The 17,161-nt window shown below is 36.7% G+C and overlaps 3 protein-coding genes across 7 annotated transcripts; all 3 read left to right on the top strand.

Annotated features, from left to right (window-relative positions):
* The first annotated feature begins 369 nt into the window (after positions 1-369).
* On the top strand, positions 370-7,141 carry LOC105120050 (uncharacterized). Of its 5 annotated transcripts, none has more exons than XM_011018265.1 (6): positions 370-1,540; positions 2,590-2,731; positions 2,806-5,118; positions 5,765-6,213; positions 6,733-6,783; positions 6,871-7,141. In XM_011018265.1, exons 1-4 carry the CDS (start codon positions 534-536, stop codon positions 6,128-6,130), a joined length of 3,828 nt encoding a protein of 1,275 aa, XP_011016567.1. In that variant the 5' UTR covers positions 370-533; the 3' UTR covers positions 6,131-6,213; positions 6,733-6,783; positions 6,871-7,141. The 5 variants fall into 5 exon arrangements, with proteins under 5 accessions (XP_011016567.1, XP_011016551.1, XP_011016559.1 ...); XM_011018249.1 differs by having other exon boundaries at positions 6,679-6,783; XM_011018257.1 differs by lacking the exon at positions 6,733-6,783.
* A 1,819-nt stretch (positions 7,142-8,960) lies between these two features.
* Positions 8,961-11,846, top strand: LOC105120042 (5'-adenylylsulfate reductase-like 4). The gene is made up of 4 exons (XM_011018229.1): positions 8,961-9,630; positions 10,220-10,407; positions 10,510-10,634; positions 10,940-11,846. The coding sequence occupies exons 1-4, from the start codon at positions 9,403-9,405 to the stop codon at positions 11,398-11,400; spliced, it is 1,002 nt and encodes a 333-aa protein (XP_011016531.1). The 5' UTR covers positions 8,961-9,402; the 3' UTR covers positions 11,401-11,846.
* Positions 11,847-14,204: 2,358 nt separating this feature from the next.
* Positions 14,205-16,961, top strand: LOC105120030 (14-3-3 protein 7). Its single transcript, XM_011018221.1, has 7 exons — positions 14,205-14,378; positions 14,982-15,288; positions 15,712-15,799; positions 15,928-16,037; positions 16,205-16,353; positions 16,472-16,506; positions 16,711-16,961. The coding sequence occupies exons 1-7, from the start codon at positions 14,312-14,314 to the stop codon at positions 16,714-16,716; spliced, it is 762 nt and encodes a 253-aa protein (XP_011016523.1). The 5' UTR covers positions 14,205-14,311; the 3' UTR covers positions 16,717-16,961.
* Positions 16,962-17,161: the final 200 nt, after the last annotated feature.

Below are 17,161 nucleotides of genomic sequence, written 5' to 3'. Positions count from 1 at the left end.
AATTTGACTGGCCCGCGAGGGATAATGGGCCACAAATCTAGTTATCACTGTAGATTTCATTTCATGCGAGTGAGATGGAACTGACCCGACCCGACAGGGCTACTCCTAGAAATCTATGGCTGTAGTGCTGCCACTCATTACTAATCACAGATTTGATATTCCCCATCTTACCTTTACTTTTTGCGTATCCAAATTCAATTAGGCCCATTGAGATTGAGCAGTGGATGTTTTCTTCGAATCATCGACGGTTAGACGGAAGGTACCTCAATAGCACACACTAGGCCTACCCCAGTAACCTAGCCCACATACAAACCTCAAGCCCTAAGTTTGCTCCAATATCAAAAGTAAATATACACGCGTCACAATTCCACATGATGTTCATGTAAGAATCACTTCGACCAGGTCACGCAAACAAAAACCCCTCCCCTCTCCTCTCCTCCATCTAGAGTCTAGAACTCCACGGCCTTTTCGTTTGTCTCTCCTCCTCATCAACAGTTACATCATCTCGTATCTCTTTCTCTTTAATCGATGTCATGGCCACTGCCACCGTGGACTCATCCATCTGCGACCTCCAGAATCATCCACGCACCGAATCTCTTCCTCTAATCGACCTCCGCCATCTTTCCCAATCCGAACTCCTTTCCCTCTCCCTCTGTTCCTCCTCTTCCCACCGTCTCCGAACCGACACCGCTGACGTATCCACTCCTAAAATCGACCGTTCCGTCTTCAATGAATCTGCTGGAAGCCGCAAACAAACTTTCTCCCGCCTCCGCCTCGCCCCTCGCAACAACAATGCTTCCCCTTCTTCGAATTCAACTCCTGTTGTTCCCTTCCAAAATACAGAACGGCAGCCTCTCGATGAAGAGAATTCACAGATAATTTATCTTCTGAAGTCGTTGTTTGGCTCTGATTCTAACTCAATTGAAAACAAGAATGAGCATTATCAAAAACTAGTCTCCGTTCCTGTTATCTACAATGACTATATGCGTCTGCCTTCAACAAATAATGCAGAATCGCAAAACGTTTCAATCGACATTTGGGATTCTAGTCAAGGAGGAGTGAAAAGATTAGAGGTAAGTCATTCGATATCGATTCGAGCTGCTGAATCTAGTTCAAAGAAGAGGAAGCGAGGCAGGCCACGGAAGAATGAGAATGTCAATTTCGATAATAACGATAATAGTGAGTTAGTTGAGAATAAGACTATTGCTGTTGCGTGTGACAATGTGGAAGTGGAGAGTAAGAAGAAAGAGGAGATGGTGATGGTAAATAAGAATGGAGTGGTGGTGGACTCTGCGGCATTGGGGAATATGGAGGATCCATACGGGGAGGAGTTGCGGAGGAGGACTGAGGGAATGCAATTGAAAGCAGAGTTTTTAGGGTTTTTGGAAGGATTCGAGGGTGAATGGGGCAGTATGAGAAAGAAGAGGAGGATTGTGAATGCTAGCCTGTTTGGGGACGTGTTGCCGATTGGGTGGAAGCTCTCTATTTGCATCAAGAAACAAGCCGGTCGTGTTTGGCTGGCTTGTACAAGATACATAAGGTTTCTCATTTATTTTATTTTTTATAGATTTTTTTAATCGTGGTTTTTGTTGATTGCACTGTGTAAATATACAGGGGACTTGATTTATGTTTTTTTTTTTGTCCTGCTATTCCACGGGCAAATGAAGTTGAGTACTGCTTAAAATATGCACAGCAACTTGGAATAGAACTAAATAAAATCAACAGGATAGAGCATGTTTTGCAGAAGTCAGATGAAGTGATTTAAATTTGGAGTTATGAGTTGTTTATGGAATTGCTGCATCTAAAACTGTTTTTTTTCTTTCAAATTTTAATGAGGATGATTTGCTAGTTCTAAATTTAAGAAATTTGACCCACATTTTAACATTTAAGTAAGCAATGAACTTGTGACTGTACACATGTTAAGTGGAGTTCAGTCTGCACAATCAGTTGCATCAAAATTATTTATCGCACGTCTTATTCACCTTGGTTATCTTGCACTTAGTTCCCATAAATCGTCGTTTATTCATTGAAGCATTTCTTTTTTCTTTCTGTTTCTCTTAAATTTCCATCCATCTAACCTGGCATTGTCATCTTGGTACTCTCAATATATATAGGTTGCTTGTTTTCTCAATTTCTCACAATAAGATGTATACCTTCTCTAAATGATGCTATTGAAAAAAAATCTCTTCAAATTGAAGACATGAATTTCTGATTCTTGAATTTGTTCCATTGGCATTGTCTTTTTCAGTCATCTTCTTATGGTAGAGGATGTATATTTTTATTCTATTCTCAACATGTTTAGTCAGACAACTGTTATTGTGTCATTTTTCATGACAACAATGAAATCCTAAATTGCTACCTGCATTTATAACTATTGATTGACCTTACACATGGTGGTTCGTAGGATATTACATGATAGAAGCTATACCAGGACTCCTAGATTGTCTCTGATACAGTTATTATTACAGTTTCTAAGTTGCACAGAATATAGAAGATATTACCCTAGGAAGTTTATGTTTCATAATTAATTTTGCATATTTCATTGGTTGTATAATTCTTACCTACATTTCCTAATTCGATACTATCCAGCCCTAATGGGCAACAGTTTGTGTCCTGCAAGGAAGTTTCATCGTATTTGCTCTCCTTTTCTGGACTGCATGATGGAAGCCGGTTGAATTTTGGTCACATGGATGGCATGATTAAGTTGACCAACAAGATAACTCATTCCATTGTAAGTTGATACTTGTAGTGTTTGTGTATGCATTTTAACTTTCCATATAGTTTTTATTTACTTGTGTGCTGCAGCCTGCAGATCATACATGTAAAGATGGCAAGAATGAGAATGATTTTATTAGCTATATGGCATTGCCTGTTACCTGTAGATCTATTGAGACAGGGGGGTGTCCTGTGGAGGTTCAAATGGGGAATAAGTACAAATGCCACAAGTGCACATTGGCTTTTGATAAGCAGGATGACTTGCTTCAACACCTGCTATCTCATCAGCAGGCTCCAAAACAGCTTAGGTTTGAGGCATCCACAGATGAAGAGGTGATCATAAAAAATGGAAAGTACGAATGTCAATTTTGTCACAAACTTTTTGAAGAAAGGCACCGTTTCAATGGTCACCTTGGGAACCACATAAAAGAATATCTTAAGAGACTTGATGCTTCCAATGGAAAAACCACCGGAAAGAGCGATGAACCTGCATTGGTCAAAATTCCTCCTGGAGCAGGAAAGATCCAAACATGGATTGAATTTGACAGGGATTCTGATGCAATAACTGTTAACACTAAAATCAGTGATGAAATAAATTCCACCATTCCATATTGTGAATTAAAGGCTATTACTTCTGTAGAAACCCATTGTTGTGAGCTGGACAGAGTTTTTATTAGCAGCAATGATGGAGCGGGGAAGATGAATGAAGATACTGATGCTGTGGCAGCTGAAAATAGAGTTTCTTCTGCACCATCCTTGTTGAATAATGATATTCATAGATCTTCTGATGAAACAGATGTTCCCAAGTGCCCCACCAATGGCACCGGTGATCTTGGTAGGAAGGATAAAAGCTTTAAAAACTGTTCAGTTGCTGGTGGAGCGAGGGATGTGACTTGTATTGGTCACAACAATTCAAATCATGTATCCCCTCGCCTAATTGAGGAACTCAATCAGGAGAGAGATTCTAATAGTGGTTTGCTTGCATCAAATGCTAAGGAGAACACATCTAATGATGACATTATTGAGGATAGACATTGTTCTAGTCCAATTGATAACATGGTAATTGATGGTTGGGATATAGATGGAAAAGGTGGCCCAATAACTGGCTGTTGCAACAGTTATGCTGCAATGGGGGGGAATGCTGCTGTTAACTTGAGGGAGCAAACAATTTCTGAAGGCCGTTATGTTGCAGATAGTGAGTCAGGTCTTTTAACTTTCGATGCAGTGGAAACCATGCTGGAAAAAGGTTCTAAAGGGGGTTTAACAGGTATTGAGAACAATATGAACAGTGTTTGTACTGGCATGTTAAATGAGAGCAGATTGGATGATGTGGTGAAGTCTGGGACTAATGAGATAACAATTGTTTGTTGTGGCGATAACACTGTACTTGCTGATGATAATGTGACTAGCAATGAACAAGGGGGGAATCATGGGGCCGGCTCAGTTATTCCATTTTTGAATCAGCATACACATCTTGTTGAAAATACCATCACAGGAGCTCCTAAATGCATACCAAGAGAACCCTGTCAAGGAAAGGAATCTGAAGAATGCCCGATTACTATATCTGGTAATGAGCAATTATTCGACTTTGAAAGTAATGTAATTAAGGTTTCTAATGGCACAATAGATGTGTCCAGTCATGATAAGGTTGGCAGTGAGATTGATCTAGTCCCACAAACCTTAACTAGTATTAAGCAGGAAGAAATTTCTAAAACCTTTACATTTGCTCCCTTTACAAATGGATTTGCTTCAAAAGACTGTGGTATCTCCAATAGCGTACTGGAGAAACTTGAGCAGGGTAGAAATTCTGGACGCAGATCATCTGACAGTGAGCAATCCCATGATGTAAAGGATATTGTGAATGGTTTATCATTCACCACAGTGGAGGAAGACAATCAACAGGAAGTTAAAATCTCTTGCAATGGTGAGCTACATATTGCTTCAGATGACAATTGCACTGAACAGGATGCAGATGTTGGGACAGGCACTGTGCAGAAATGTTCTCTTTTTGCTGGGAGTCAGCTCGCATTCACTGCCAAAGATAATCCCACTGGTCCCTACAGTGGTGCAGTGGATGAGCTGAAGCAGAAAATGGATTCTGTAGAGAGTGTGGTTTGTCCATCTGGCAGCGAGCCAGTGTGGAGTGTTGAAAAGAATTTGCAGACTGCTTTTAAAGGTTCGGTTCAGGAGGAGCCTAGGGTAGAGAACTCAGAAAATCCTAGGAAGGATGATTCAGGGATTGGTTTTAGCAGCCACCCTGGACCAGATGAAAGTGATGTCATATCTGAGTTTATGTGGAGAAACAATGAAGAAAGTAACCTGCTGAGTGATTTTGCTGATACTTCATGTCAACCAGTGCAAACATCAAGCATTTTTCCTCCATATGATGCAGTGTCAGATAAGGTATGGCGTGACCATTTTCTTTATGTTGGTGAGAAACCAATTCCTGTTTATGCTAATGATTAGGTGGTAGCTCCATTTTTTTTCTTCAGAAATTTACGCAGTGCATCTTTTTTATTGTCTCTGAGATCACCCGAGGATAATCAGTGGCAAATCTACATGCAACGGAAGGGGGCCTATTGCCCCTCTTAATTTGTTACACTTCCCACGCCTTGTAGTTTTCAGCTTTTCATGATATTTCCAAGCAAAAATACATTGCCCACTCCCCCCCCCCCAAAAAAAATAAAAATAAAAAAATAAAATTTCTTATGTATTACATATGAAAGAAATTGCCTTGATGAATATTTCTCACTTTGCTAATGGTAGCTTTTAATTATAGGGATCGGTGATATGAATTACCTTCATCCCTGACATTTGTGTTTATTTTGTCTTCTATGGTTTCGTTGGTCAGTATAAGGGCATGCATTTCTTTCAAGTTATTCAATGTCATATTTTAGAAAAACTGAAATATTTAATTGTACATAAATTATTTTCCAGTGAGGAATTGATGAAATGACTGTTATTTTAGCTTTAAAACATGAAGTGAAAAGCTCTTGCTTGTTATATGGTCAGTGGAATTCTTGATTTATCATTTTTTATTAATGAACAGGGTGAAAGTGAACTCTTTGCAGAGAAATTTGGTGCTACATCAGGTTTTGAAGGGCTGAAATTGGGTGGCGTGGATAATATGGAATGTAATCTTCTGACTTCTCAAGTAAGCTCACATTCAGATGAGTCCAAGGTTGGTACATATGATGCTGTTATACCTAAAGGGATTGCTTCATCTATTTTGCTTGCAAAGGAAGATTTGCCTTTTGTGCCAAAAGATTCAAGCAGGCACCATGTTCCTGCTGTGTGTGTCTGGTGTGGGAGGGAGATTTGTCAGGAGGCTCTTGAATCTGAAGGACAAACAAGCACCATGCGTTTTATGTGTGCAGGGTGCACTGCCAAGTTGTCTGGGCAATTCAACAGATAGTAAAATGGGTTGCCTGTTAATCTTCCAGGCTCCCATGAGAAATGCTCTCATATATGCAAATTCTCATAAGGAGAACACCTCAGGTAGTTTCTACTTTTTCATTCAGAAAGTATTTCTTGGGGCTAGAAATGATTCCATGTTTTACGTTTTCAAAAATCTATCTGGTTTTTACCCTGTAGCCTTCTAATTGTCGAGCTAGGTGACAAATTAACAATTATCTTGGTAGGTTCAAGTTTTTGAACTGTGGATGTGTTTTTGGGCATGTGAATAATTATTAGTGGACCATATTTCAATTTGTACAGACTCTGGAAAAACCCAACTGGTCAATTTAGTCTCGAATTCTTCTCTATCATGCAGCAAAAGTTGTTTACGAAGCTATTTTAATGTGCTTTCACTTTAAATTTATATATATAGCTTTTTTACATGTATTTGCCTATTATGTATCAACTATATCCAACCTTCCATGTTTGTTACATGCTTGGGTTTTTTGTATATTTTTCCTTAAATAGCTTAGCTTGTAAATGTATATGATTTTTTCTTTCTGGCAGCCTGTATGTGTCTCACTCTGCTTCATATGGTACCTCAATGTTTGCTTCCTCTAGGATTACCCCGTTGATCAAGTTCAGTGGAGAAGACCAGTCTTCCTGTACCCGGTATAAAAGATAACCTTATGCCTATAGCTCTCATGCTCTATATATAACAAGAATAATATTCAATCTGACTCATCCTTTATTTTCCAGACGATGTAGTGAAAGCTTGCACAAAAGCGGTCATTGGCTTATCAGGGCTCTATTATACGAGAGGCTGAATTTTGAAGGTCTTGTGACTCTGCTTTGACTTTTTCCAAGGGGTTAGTATTGTTTCATCTGTGTTTGGATGACTTAGTTTTGCAATTGCTTTATCTTGTGAACTCGCTAGTTTTCCATCAGAAGAAAGAATCAAAAAGCTAATTGTGACCATTGGTTTAGGGGCTGAATTGGGCCTCCACTGAAATGCATCTTTTTTTCTATTCAGTTTATGAAACTTAGTTATTGAGATGACTGTATATGTCTAGACTTTTTTTCTATTCAGTTTATGAAACTAACTAGTTATTGAGATGACTGTATATGTCTAGAGATTTTTCTGTGCTGATGAATCTCCTAGATGTTATGGTTTCCATACTTTATTGTTTTTTTAATCTCAAAAGTGATGAAGATAAAAAAAAATTGCCCACACAACTTAGGGTTATCAAAACATACGGAGAAGATGAAATGATGAAATACCCCGGTACAAGATTATGAAATTGTGTCTCTCTGTTGGCTTTGCTTTGCTTTGTTTCCTATAGAGAGACGGGATGTTCTAAAAACTTGCATTGCTTGCCTGTCGTTATCCAAATATTTTTTGGGAGGAGCAGGGGTGTGAAACTCTGAATATCATATCATCATTTAATGAAACTGGTCTGTTTCTTAATTTTGTTAGACATTGTTTAGCCTGCACTATACAGGATCATTGCGGTGTAAACTAGGCGAAGTTTTTCGATAGTAACGCCAATTTGCTGACGGGGGCGTTGGCACGTGGTAAAGTTACATAGTCGAAGAGTGTGTGAGTGTGTGTGTGTGTTCCCGAACAACAAATGGTTGGGTCCTCAGGTCGTTTTTGCTGTTATCCATCTTCAACACTGTTCCTTACTGAAACGTATTTATTTATTATCTTGACTGCATTCTCTGATACACTTTCACTTCCGGTCATCCACCCCCTATTCTCTTCCCTTGAATGCTTGTCTTATCTTGACTGCATTCTCTGAAACACTTTCACTTCCGGTCACCCACCCCCAATTCTCTTTCCTTGAATGCTTGTCATTGTCTTACCAGTTGGCCGGGACTGATAAAGAAGTTTAACGAAGCAGGCCCCTCGGAACCTGCTTGCCATTCTAAAGTTAGTTGTACTATCCATGGCTTTTTCTCACAAAAAGTTATCTGGGCCCTGCGGCGATCGGTTTGACAGCCGACTCACGCTTCAATGCCCGACAAGGTACATTCATGTGAGGACACTAGCCTCGGAACTTGAAATTCTCTTTTAATTCAGAACCGTTTAATTTCATTTGAATTTAATTTATAAATAAATTAAATTTATATGTTTAGAAGATGAAATTTAATTCATTTTGATTTTTATATTATCCTTTTTTTTGTTTTTTTCATTTAACATTTTCAAATATATATATATATATATTAAAATGAACAGATGAGTGCTTTTTTAAAAAAAATTAGTTTTAACATTAATTTTTATCTATTTGAAATTGCAAATATTAAAAACTCTGAAAAGGTTTCAAGCATGCTGATATTAATATTATCCTAGATAGCTCACCTCCAAATTGCTAATGTGAAGTCAGAGAAAGATTCGTTGTTTTTCTTACATAGCACCATTTTCTTAAGCCCTTCTGTCAAGTTTATTTTGAGCGAGCGAACCATTCAAAGGAGAAATCCGCCTAGTAGCTCAATAGGAGGGCTGGATGCTTCGAAGGACAAAAGGTTTGGTTGCCAACTTGCAAACCACTCTGTTAAGCATATTGCGGCATCTTATGTGTTTGCTTTCAGGGCTGGCACGGGGAACAGGCACTCGATCAATGAACACCCGAAGCTAAAAAAATCTTCTATTTAAAAACAATTTAAAATAAAGTTAAAACTGCCCAAAGTTGTGGTATAAAGCCGAGGGAAATAATACAAGATGCGTTTCTTTCTTTTATCAGGTTGAGATGTCAAAAGCGAAGGGGGCAAAAAAAAAAAGAAAAAAGGAAGTCAAACGAGCGTGTAGCCATAAATATTTTTTCCGGGGACCGCAGAAAGAGAAGTAACATAGCAAAGCGAAACCCGCTGGCTTGGCCCTCCTTCCCCCTTTTCAAATAAAATGCGCACCTTCGTTGTCTCTCACCTTCCTAATATCTGTCTCTATCTTCCTCTCAAAACCACCCTTTCATTATCTGATAAATAATAATAATAATAATAATAATCATAAACAACCCCCCAACTTTTATCCATTGAAGTTTGATACCTCCCTCCCCCCTTTAATTTCCTAATGTCGTGCAGAAACGCAACCCTAGATGCTCCTACGATCTATCAAATTTTCTATTAACACTTCAATCACTCACCAAAAATATACATTATTTTGTTGTCCCTTTTTCGATCATCTACCGACCGACCCTCCAACGCTAAAATGCGCTATCTTCTATTTCCCTCCTCTTCTTTGATCTCGTCTTGTTCTCTAACAGGCAAACAGCACTGATTTTAGCGGGTTATATGTTTTTCTTTCTTTTGCGGTTTCCGATGATGCAGACTAGGGTTTGGCGACCTCGGATCTTGTTATGGATGATGATTTATGGGAGTCTTCTGTGCGCAACCGCCGACTCTCATACTGTTTCGATTTGTCCAATAGAGTCTGTCAAAGATTGGATCTTTGGGTTTCGAGATCAAAACTGCGTCGTTTCTGGTGCTAATGAATCTCCCTGTTTCGCTGGTGTCACCGAGGTACGCCGACACTTTTATTTCTCCCTTGCTTTCAAAAGAAAAAATATCTTCTTGGAATTGAACACTCTTTTCTGACATTCCTGTGCTTTTTTTCTTTTTCAAGAAAAAGAAAAGAGAGTGAGCTTTATTGAAACTTGATACTGCGAATGCAACTAAATGAATTGGAATTGTAAAAAATATTCGATTGGAATTGACCCGTTTTTGTCAAGTTGTTTAATCAGAGCTGCAAGATGACACTGGAGAAAAATGATTTCAGATAAAAAAAATTCTATACTTTTGTCAATTTCGTGATTCTTGTGTTTGGGTTTTCATCCATGTTAGTGTATTCGGGTAGCTCATTTGGCCTTCTTTTTTCTTTTTCTTTTTTAAAAAAGTTTCGGGATTTGGCAATTTGTTGCCTCTTTTTAGATAGTCTTAGGGAAAATTAGTTTTATCTGCGGAAATGCATTATCTGTCTGTGGAAAGCAAAAGGCATGTCTGCTGAAATATGAAAGTGATACACCTGGTTGAACAGATTTAGAAGTTTGCTTTCTTGTGAATGAAAATGGTTGTGTAATTCTTAACGACATTTATGTTTGTTGTTGTGAAGGGAGACGAGATTTCGTTACAAAAGGCACTTAGTTTAGTTCAGAAGAATAGTCATGAATATGTAGCTCTGCTTTTCTATGCATCATGGTGCCCCTTCTCGGGTACTTTTAGACCAAGCTTCTCCATCCTTTCCTCTTTGTACCCTGTGATTCCCCATTTTGCCATAGAAGAATCATCCATCAGGCCAAGGTTTGTAAACTAAAAATATAAAATGCCGTCTTTGTAGATTCTTACCTGCTGTTGTGGCATCTTGTAGCCTTGGAGTAATTCACATTATTGATTTTTCTGCAGCATACTATCCAAGTATGGAGTTCATGGATTTCCTACTCTTTTCCTATTGAATTCTACGATGCGTGTGCGCTATCATGGCTCCCGTACTCTTGGCTCTCTTGTTGCTTTCTACGGTGATGTTACCGGTAAGGGCTTCCTTTCCTTATGTATTTTCAACTTAAAGCTTCCACTTCTAGTTTTTTTGTGATTGTTTCCTCTCTTCATCTGTTTATGTACAGAAGAGTAAGGTTGGCTTTATACTGGATTATTCAAAGTATGGAATTCCCTTCTCCTAACTGTTGATTGAGTATTTCGAATGACTATTAGTATGTAAACCATAGAAAATGGCAACACGTGCTCTTCTTTCTTAAAGAACATTCTTCTTTTATGCCTGTATTATATCGAGCTGTATTTCTACTGCGAGATTTTATCAGCTTATTGCTTGGTTTAGGTATCAAGACTGCATTCCTGGACGAAGGATCAGTGGACAAAATTGGACGAGCATCACACCATGAAAAATATGACACACCTGAGCAAGAAAGCTGCCCTTTCTCATGGGCAAGATCTCCGGAGAATTTGTTAAGGGAGGAGACATATTTGGCCCTGGCGACAGCATTTGTGCTTCTGAGGTTGTTTTACTTTACTTTCCCAACCATGCTTGCATTTGCACAATTTACTTGGAGGAGGCACGTGCAGAACATGAGACTGGGGAGCTTGTTAGAGCATCCTCGGGCTTATCTGAATATTAATCGAGCAATACAGCTATTTAATTCCCTGAAGGAGCCATGCAAGAAGAGTAATTTGCAGGAGGGGGCGATGAATGCCAGGGCTTGGGCTTCCAAGTCCCTTGCTACTGTTTCAATGGGGGATGCAAGCACCCGTAGGGGTGCACCTGTGAGTGAATGTCATTGAGCTTTTCTCTGGCGGAGGAATGGATATTGCACTTGTCAAAAAAGGTGGGAGGGGCTGACTAGGAATGTCCCAACAGAAAATTTGTGCGGACATTCTGTTTATGCCGAGCGGGCTTTGGTTCAAGATCATCTCGGCATTCCGGATGCTACGTGTCAGCATTTGTGACGACGAAGCATGTTGACGTTGTAGTAATACGTCTTCCATTTGTTTATAATTTAGAATACAATTTATATAGCGTTCATGAAGAAATAATTGGAACTCAATTTGTGAATAGATTGTACATGAGACTCAGATGTATTGTGGCCTTATCTTTTCCAAATATTATTCTAAGCAAGCATTTCAATCTGCGTCTCATACGATATTTTGAAAATTTTGACACTACGGCGAGGTTGCCCTCGCAAATTTATGACTATTTTGGAGAATGTAGTTATCCTTTTTTTAATGTATAATGTTTTTTGGTGGATTCTGTATTTCTATTGATTTTTAAATTATGCGACACTTGTTGACAGTTTATGCATTAACTCATAAAATGGGATGATTGTTTGAGAAATAAAAATATATATACTAAAAATAAACAAATCAAGGAAATTTGAATTAAAAAACCCAGACCAACGAAAACTACAAAAAAGGGTTTAGTTACAAATACTCTTTTGTTAGAAATTTATATTTTCTTATAAATATTTAATAAGATGGTATTTGTAATTAAAATTTTTTTATGTTTTTAATTTTATGTTAAATTCTCTTTGGTTCGGTGAGGTATTTTTTTGTGTTTTTTTTTAATTTTTTTAATATTATATTAATTTAGAATTGTTAATAATTTTGTTTTGGCAAGTTAAACCAGATTGACTGAGATTATTTTTTTAATTTATTTTTTTTAGTTTTATCATTTAATATCAAATTTATTATAAATTAAGTTTTATAATTTATTTTAATTAACTTTATATAAAATTATTATGATTATATAATTAGGTATACAGAGTGACAGGTTGATATAAACTGGTCCAATATATTATCATTTTAATATTTATTAAAAAATATCATTTTAAATATTTATTTTAAATAAAAAAATATTTTTATTGGTTATCCAAATTATCTTTAGATCCATTAAGATAATTGAGTCAAATTAAATAATTTTCATTCAATATTTTTCACTAAAACTACTCTAAAACATTTTTTTACATAAAAAAATATTCCGACCCAACATAACATGTGACAATTATATGGTAATCACTTTATCAACAAAGATTCTAATGATTTATTTCGAGTAAAAAAAAAATATAACAATAAAAAATCAAACAACATCAGGGTTTATAAGAATATTTTTAATTAATCTTAAAATGTATATTTTTTAACTATCTCTCCTTATGGTTATCTCTCTTCAGTATAGTAATTATTTTTAGCTATTTCTAGAATATTTTAAAATTCCCTGAAAATGTGTACATCAACTTTCATTTGTCAGTTAAAACTTTTTTCAAATAAAATCCTAGATATAAGTCGTTCTATCACTGCAACTCGAGCAAAGAAATAAAATATTGGAATGTAAAAAGAAATAATCTAAATACTAAAAAACTCTTGCAATCAAACTTGTTACAGTATGTTTCTAAAACTTAAAAACTCAAATGATTGCTTAGTTAACTTAGATTTTAAATTAAATTATGTTTCAATCATTCTAATATAATTGGTTATGACAAGTCTAAAGAAAAAATAAAAGAAATATATTTTGTTAACCTGTTAAATCTTATTATATGATAAAAATACAAAAACTAATTTAACATTAATTAAAAAAATTTAAAAAAAATTATATTAAAAGATTAAAAAAAACACAAAAAAACCTGCGCCCTTTGTTTTTCTTTGTATAAGGCCAGTCTTCCACTTTTTGGCTGAAATAAAATTTTGAAACTAGTAGGAATCAAATCTACGACCTCAACCGTCGATATGAATGCTTCAACCAGTTGAGTTATTGATAAATTTCTTAACAAATGCTTAAAATAATATTTTAACTTGATTTATTTTTATTTAAACAGTTAAACCATCATTAATTATTTTAATAATATCCTTATTATTGTTGATGTTATTATTTAAATAATGACTTTTTTTTCACTTAAATGAAAATTTAAATCCAAAATAGCAATAAAAATAGGAGCCACAGGACTAAGTCTCCATGGAGGATGGGATTACGATCGACACATCGACTGTATCTTGTAAAAATAATTTTAAAGCTCCTATACTTCACGTAATTGTTTTAAACTGTTGGTATATTTTTTGGACAGTTTTACGAAATATTTTTTTTTTCTTTTCTTATCGTCGGTAGAAATAGATCATTTATGCCAATTATATATATATATATATAAAATCATTCACAACCTAACTGTCAGCAAAATTTATTTAGCATTGAAATCCTAATCAGCAACTTGGGAGACAAATTTATTGACTATCCAGTTCGAAAACATTCGTTGACCATCCCTCCATCAAGCAACCCACTCACGACAAGACATGGGAGCCGGCCACCAAAAATAAATTAAATTTGAGAGAAATAATACTACGATCGAAAGCAAAAGGAAAACAAGAAGAAGAAAAACAATAAAGAATAAAAAAAATCAGACAAAAATCTAGAAGAAGGCGGGCCTTTTTGATCATCTATCAATCTAGCCCATCAGACAACCGTCAGCAGGCTATCTAGTCCACGTCACTGCCACCATGCGCGCACCAAAATTCCCATCCAACGGCCAGATTTCCCCGAAACCCTAACACGCACGGCTAAGATATCAACAAAATATCTCATAAACCGTATACAGCGCAACCCTACTCCAACGGCCCATTAGCGAATTACCAAAATATCTCATAACAGTTATCCATACCCCAAAAATCACACAGTAGAGGAGCGAGAGAGAGAACAGAAAGCAAATCGAGAATGGAGAAGGAGAGAGAGCAGCAGGTTTACTCGGCAAGACTTGCAGAGCAAGCTGAGAGATACGATGGTACGGCTACGTGTTCTATTTCATCGATCTTACAGTCTGCTCCCTTTTTTTATATGTATGTCCTGCTGATTTAGTGGATTATTAAAAGGGTGGATTTGTGTTTTATTACGTTGATCTAGTAGCTGTATTGACTGTTAATAGCCCTTTAGTACATTATCATATTTTTTTAGAAATCAGAATTATCATCAAGGAATTTCTGGACTTCTAATAGAGCTAAATCTGTCCCAAAAAAATTAGCATTTCGATTTGGTAGCGGTGTCTCTCTCTTTGGTATGTGGATGGGTTAAAAAGAGAGGCAGATAACGATCTTTATATATATATATATGGATTTGAATAATGCAAATTTTTCTTAAGCACCCAATGATGAAAGGGTATGCACAGTTCTTAAAGCGACAAGTGAGGAGACTAATCATTGAAGATGTGTGATTTATGTAGAAGGTTTCTTATTTCGATCTATTAGTTTTATTTCTGTTCCACTTGGCCTCATGTAATCGGTTGAATTGCTATCTTTACTTTCCTTTTCTTGAGAAAAATAAAATAAAATAAAATTTAGGTAAATTATGTTGAATAAGAAAATATAAAATGAAAGACTACTTGTTGCAGAGATGGTAGAAGCAATGAACAAAGTTGCAAGGTTGGATGTGGAGTTGACAGTGGAGGAGAGGAATCTGGTGTCTGTGGGTTACAAGAATGTCATTGGCGCAAGAAGAGCATCATGGAGAATACTATCTTCCATTGAACAGAAAGAGGAGGCTAAGGGGAATGAACAGAATGTGAAGAGGATAAAGCAGTACAGGCAGAGGGTTGAAGATGAACTTGCTAAGATCTGCAATGATATATTATCAGTCATTGATCAGCATCTCATCCCATCCTCCTCAACTGGGGAATCAACTGTCTTTTACTATAAAATGTAAGATTTATTGCAGTACCCCTTTAAGCTATTTCAAAATGTAGAGCAAATAATCCCAAGATGGATAACAAAATATGGTTTTCGAAGCCCTGTAAACTCCCTAACAATGAACGAAAAGCTATACAGATTAGGTTGGCTATTTTTTTTAATGGATTCATGCAACCAAATTCTTAGATGTACAGTAAGGATAGGAAAACAACAAGAATTCTGTAAACGTACTCCTTTTGGTAGTACATAATTAATGAATGAAGGAGATTTTAGGCTAATTACCTTGGTTGGTTTCTCTTATCCTGTCCTTTTGTTCATGACTTTATATGCATTGAATTCATTTTATTCATTCCACAGGTTTTGTAATCTTACTTTACCTCTATTTGAATCTATTTCTTATGTGGATCTTTTCTTGAATTCTTTTTCTCAAGGCAGGAAGGGAGACTATTATCGTTATTTAGCTGAATTTAGAAGTGCTGATGAACGTAAAGAAGCTGCAGACCAGTCCCTTAAGGCTTATGAGGTATTTGTGAACCTTCTTTTGTGCCAGAGTTTCTCTTCTTCTTTCTTCTGTCACTTTAAACCATTTTACTTACGAAGCTGACAGATCATTTAATCAGAGCACCACTCATGTTCTTCTTTGTGCTGCAGGCAGCAACCTCTACTGCTATCTCAGATCTGCCTCCAACTCATCCAATTAGACTTGGCCTGGCACTTAACTTTTCGGTTTTCTACTATGAGATTTTGAACTCCCCTGAAAGGTTAACATGCATCTCTTTCTTGCCTAACATACCGAAATATGACAAATTGTTTGCAAATACCGCATGCACACACATCCAGTTTGTCGAACTTGAGGGGTACTGTTAATTCTTTTGCTGTTAGCTCTGAATAATGTATCACATTTTTAAACTGCATCTGTATCGTGCAGGGCCTGCCACCTGGCTAAACAAGCATTTGACGATGCTATAGCAGAACTTGATAGTCTCAATGAGGAATCTTACAAGGACAGTACCCTTATCATGCAACTACTCAGGGACAATCTCACTTTATGGACCTCAGATCTGTCAGAGGAAGGAGGTGATATTCGAAGTGATAACCTGTTAATGGAATAAATATGAGTTTGACTGGAGTGTCGAGTCAAGACTTCCATTGTATATGGACATTGAACTGATGAAAATGCTATTTAATTTGGCAGGTGAGCACTCTACAGCTGTTGAACCCAGGGCAGAGGTAAAGCAAAACTGAGCTTTTATAATCTGTGTGTGTGTTTGTTTGTGTTGTTCAGAATCTAAACATGCATGCCTGCCTGCACATTGATCCAGGCAACACCTGCATACCTATGAAATATACTCATAGCATGTAAAGTGTATTCCTGGGGCCTTATTTATCTTTCATATTTTATCCATTTACTGCTCATCAGAATTAATTTTGCAGAATTAGTCAGGATACTGGAGATCAAGTCTTTTAAAATGCCAGAATGACTTTTTCAGTGGTAGCACAGGGAATGGTGGACCGTTGGCTTGTATCTATAGTTGAACAGATGTTTTAAGACTGTTGTGCCTTCTTTTCTCTTAGAACACTGGCAACTGGAATGATTGTGGTTTGCTTTTTTAAATTCACAGCTTTTAACAAATTTACACATTCTGTTTGTAGCACCTGGCATATTTTCCGTCCTGATTTGTAGATCTCTTGCCCTTTATGTTTTCCCGTTTGCTCAGTGGAAGATTCAGAGAACTCATCAATTCTACTTTAGATCGTCATAACCAGTTTATTTCCTGGTTCCTGTTGTCTGCAATTTATTCCACTCCTGAATAAGACTGGTTGATGATATAGGGGATTGCCAATGGTCTCTGAATAATGGTTCTGTTTAACGAACATGTTTTCC

Source organism: Populus euphratica, unplaced genomic scaffold, assembly GCF_000495115.2.
Source record: "Populus euphratica unplaced genomic scaffold, PopEup_1.0 scaffold6.1, whole genome shotgun sequence".
NCBI lineage: Eukaryota > Viridiplantae > Streptophyta > Magnoliopsida > Malpighiales > Salicaceae > Populus > Populus euphratica.
This window is presented reverse-complemented; position numbering and strand designations above follow the sequence as displayed.